This window comes from Geospiza fortis, unplaced genomic scaffold (assembly GCF_000277835.1).
Source record: "Geospiza fortis unplaced genomic scaffold, GeoFor_1.0 scaffold506, whole genome shotgun sequence".
Classification (NCBI taxonomy): domain Eukaryota; kingdom Metazoa; phylum Chordata; class Aves; order Passeriformes; family Thraupidae; genus Geospiza; species Geospiza fortis.
Window position 1 is genome coordinate 814,892 of NW_005054493.1, and position 3,533 is coordinate 818,424.

Below are 3,533 nucleotides of genomic sequence, written 5' to 3' on the forward strand. Positions count from 1 at the left end.
TGGGGAAGAATGAAAAGCACTCGCAGGAGCGAAAGCGGAGCGCACAGCCTCCGCAGCTCTCCGTCCGCAGCGTCTCCATGGTGAGAGAGGCCTCCCTGCCCCGCCGGTTCCTTCTCTAGAGCACTGACAGCTCCTACCAGCTCTCTTTCACTTTTTCGTTTGGTGCAAGGCGCCCGTGGAGAGCCTGGTGTGGAAATGCTGATTTGGGGGATGCTGAGCTCAAAGTGCTCCTGCTCTGCTGGATGATGTCGATGTCACTGCTGGTTCCCAGCAGGCTGGGACAGAGCAGGATGGGAGCCCAGCCCTTCTGCTGGGTGCACCAACCCACCCTGCAAACGTGAGGTGGTGCAGGGCTGGGAGAGCCCCCCAGTCACCCCAGAGTGGGGCAGCTCAAATTCAGCCCATTCCCCCAGCCCTGGCTGCAGAGCACACGAAACCAGAAGCATTACAAACACCAAGTAGCAAAAAAATTCATGCAGGCCTGTGTGTGTGGGTCTGCCCAGGTCCCACGCTGGGATAGCAGAGACACAATAACAGGCTGTGACCAGCAGTGCCAAGCAGGGAAAAAATATCCCTGGATAATTATCATATCCATCCTGCTGGCCAGCCTGGGGACCTGTCATTGTCCCTGTGCAGAGGGCAGAGGCCACCACACACACCGAGGCTGAAAGCAACATCTGAAAGGATCCCTGCGAGCTAAGCTATGATTACTTTTTTTTTTCCCCCACAACAAAAGGAGAATGAGGCAATTAGGAGCTGGTTGGTTTGTAGACATGCCTTTCACTGTGGGAGACACCTGAATTTGGAGGAGGAGCGGGCTGGGCACGTGTGTGGCTCCCCAGGGTGAGTGGCACAGGGAGCCAGTGGCACTCCCCTACTGTGGCACAGCCCCCACGTCTGATGCCTTGTGAAGGCTGAGCTAGAACAGAGGCTGGACAGAGCTAAAGAATAAAATAGAGATTTATTAAAAGGCCTGAACGGATCCACCTTGGGCAGCACAAGAGCCCAGCCAGGGCTACACCCAAGATGAACCAAAATGGTCACAAAAAATGAACAACTGGTCATGAAGTCTCTCACTTTTATAAGTTCTGCTCCATTTGCATATTGGAGTTAATTGTGCAATTCCAGCTTTAGCCCATGCAGTCCCATCCTTCTTGTTTTTCTCTCTCCAGCCCACGGTGTTTGTGCTCTTGGTGCTGAGATTTGGATCATTTGTCCTTGGTGCCCAGCTAGAGAAGGAATTGTTTTGTCTCCCTGCTCTGTGCACAGAGCTCACCATCCCCTCATGTGAAGCCCAGACCCACACACTAAAGCAGCACAGAATCTGAAAAATATAAAAGCTCAAACCAGAGACATCATGTCAACCTGGCAGAGCTGCTCCTGTGGTTAATAAATGTCCCCTCCTGTCCCCTGGGCTCCTCCAGGCTACCCATTCCATATGTTCTCATCCTGCCACTCTCCTTTTCTTTCTCCCTCATCACTTTTTGGGTGATTTGGCACCAATGTCCCACGGGGAGAGCCCTCCTCCCCATTGTGCCTCCAACCATCCTCCTGCCAGGGCATGGGAGGGACCAAGAGGGGCTCACTCGTGCCTGAGCCTTTGCCAAATGTCCCTGCAGGGCACCACCAAGCCCTGTCAAAGCCACAACCCCACGCCCTGCCTGCCTATAGAGCCTGGAGCTGCGTGGGTGGCAGCTGCCTGCCAAAGCCATTTCTTGGCAGAACATGAGGTTAATGGCTGAGAACTTTTTCCCCGGCCCCCAAGATGACAAATTCCTCACTGTGAAAACCCAAGCTGTGCCAGTTTTGGGCAGGCAGCGCTCGGGTGCGATGCTTGGGGCTCCGTGCTTTACCTCACCTTCTGTTCCGTGCTGCTACCACCTCGTGTATCTGCTCTGTGTCCTTTTCCTGTGCTGGTGGCTCCCCAAATCCCACATGCTTTGTGCAGAAAGCAGAGCCCAGAGCACAGAGCTCTGCACTGAGCAGAGCCACCCTCCTTCCCTGACTGGAGCACTGCTGTGGGGCTCAGGCTCACAGGGCACTGTGTGCCTGGGATTTCCTTTAGGAATATTGATTTTTTTACACGTGTTGCTACACAAATCACAGCTCCTGGCTCACCTTCACCCCTGCAAGGGGAGAGGGAGGAGGGGGAACAACCACTGAGTGCTGCCCCTCTGCTCTGCACTCTCACTGCTTTAGCAGAGAGATAAAAACCCTGCTCCTTCTTCCCCCTGTGTGTCCCCTCTCAGCAAGGCACAGCAAATGCACAACTCAATCAGTATTTTTGGGAACCAATACCTGCTGTAGCAGCCAGGAGCCCACAGCATGGCCCTGATTTCCATGAAATGGAAATGGAGTCTACAGGAAACCAAAATTCAATACTGGCTAGGGAAGAGGTTAAACAAAGAACTGAGGTCTCTGCCCTGGCGTTAGCCAGGCCCCCCTCTCATGCATCACCTCCAAGGAGTCTGGCTCCATTGCACATTTTCCGTGCATTTGTTAAAGCAGCAGGGCCATTTGTTTGTGTATAATAAAGGGAGTCTGGGAGAAAAAACGTGCAATTAGCACATCCATCATATAGGTTTTTTTAGATATCAATAAAACATCGATCCCCTCCTTCCATAAATTCCTGCGCCGTGCTGAATACAAATCAGGAGCAATGCATAACCCCCCTCAGAGGTGCATAAATCTGCCTTCTCCTGGCATATCATTAAACCTCTGAAACCCTGATGGAAAAACTCCTCTAGCAGGTGCTGAGCACTGGTCCCCAAGCCTGCCCCAAGCCCTGCTGGGCTGACATCAGCACCAGTGTGGTTGCAACACAGGAACTGGCCAGAGGTTCGAAGGTTGCAGCTGGAGCTGTGCAAATAGTGAATCTTTCTGTGGAGAGGGATATCTCAGCACTGAGTCTTTGTGGTTTGGGGCAGCCAGGTGAAATGTTGTGTGTATTCTGTTTTCTAAATGGAAATGAAGAGGAGAAATTTTGGTTTGGTTGACCTAGAATGTTTTGTTTGGTGTGAAGCAAACACAAAACCGTTTCTTTTTGTTTCATTTCATTCAGCCTGCTGCTTCTTCTATCCTATCTTTTTTTTTTTTCTTTTCCAGCGGAAAATCTGGCTGTTTGTCCTGGAGAGTCAGAGGAGACCTTACTGCTCTCCATAACTCCCTAAGAGGAGGTTGTGGCCAGGTGGAGATCAATCTCTACTCCAGGTTGCAAGAGACAGCATGAGAGGAAATGGCTTCAAGCTGCACTAGGAGATGTTCAGGTTAGATATGAGGAAAAATTTCTTCAGGAAAAGGGTTGTGAGATGCTGGAATAGGCTGCTCAGGGATGTGGTGGGGTCACCACATAACAACCACAGCAGAGCCCTTAGCTGTGGAACAAACCCCACGGTGTTATTCACTGAAAAGAGCAAAAGAAAAAGTCACTTCTTATGTGTGGGTTTTTTTACCAGGACAACGATGAAATTTAGCTCAATTTGGAGGTTTCAGTTGCCCAGAAACTGTGTGGAGAAGGCTGAACTGAGGTGTTC

General features: G+C 51.3%; 1 protein-coding gene across 1 annotated transcript in view; it reads right to left on the minus strand.

The window, feature by feature from the left end:
* The window catches only part of ACBD6 (acyl-CoA binding domain containing 6), an 85,463-nt gene extending 85,384 nt beyond the window's left edge, over positions 1-79 (minus strand). Inside the window, 1 exon segment of the mRNA XM_014310179.2 lies at positions 21-79. Coding sequence (XP_014165654.2) covers positions 21-79 — 59 coding nt within the window.
* Positions 80-3,533: the final 3,454 nt, after the last annotated feature.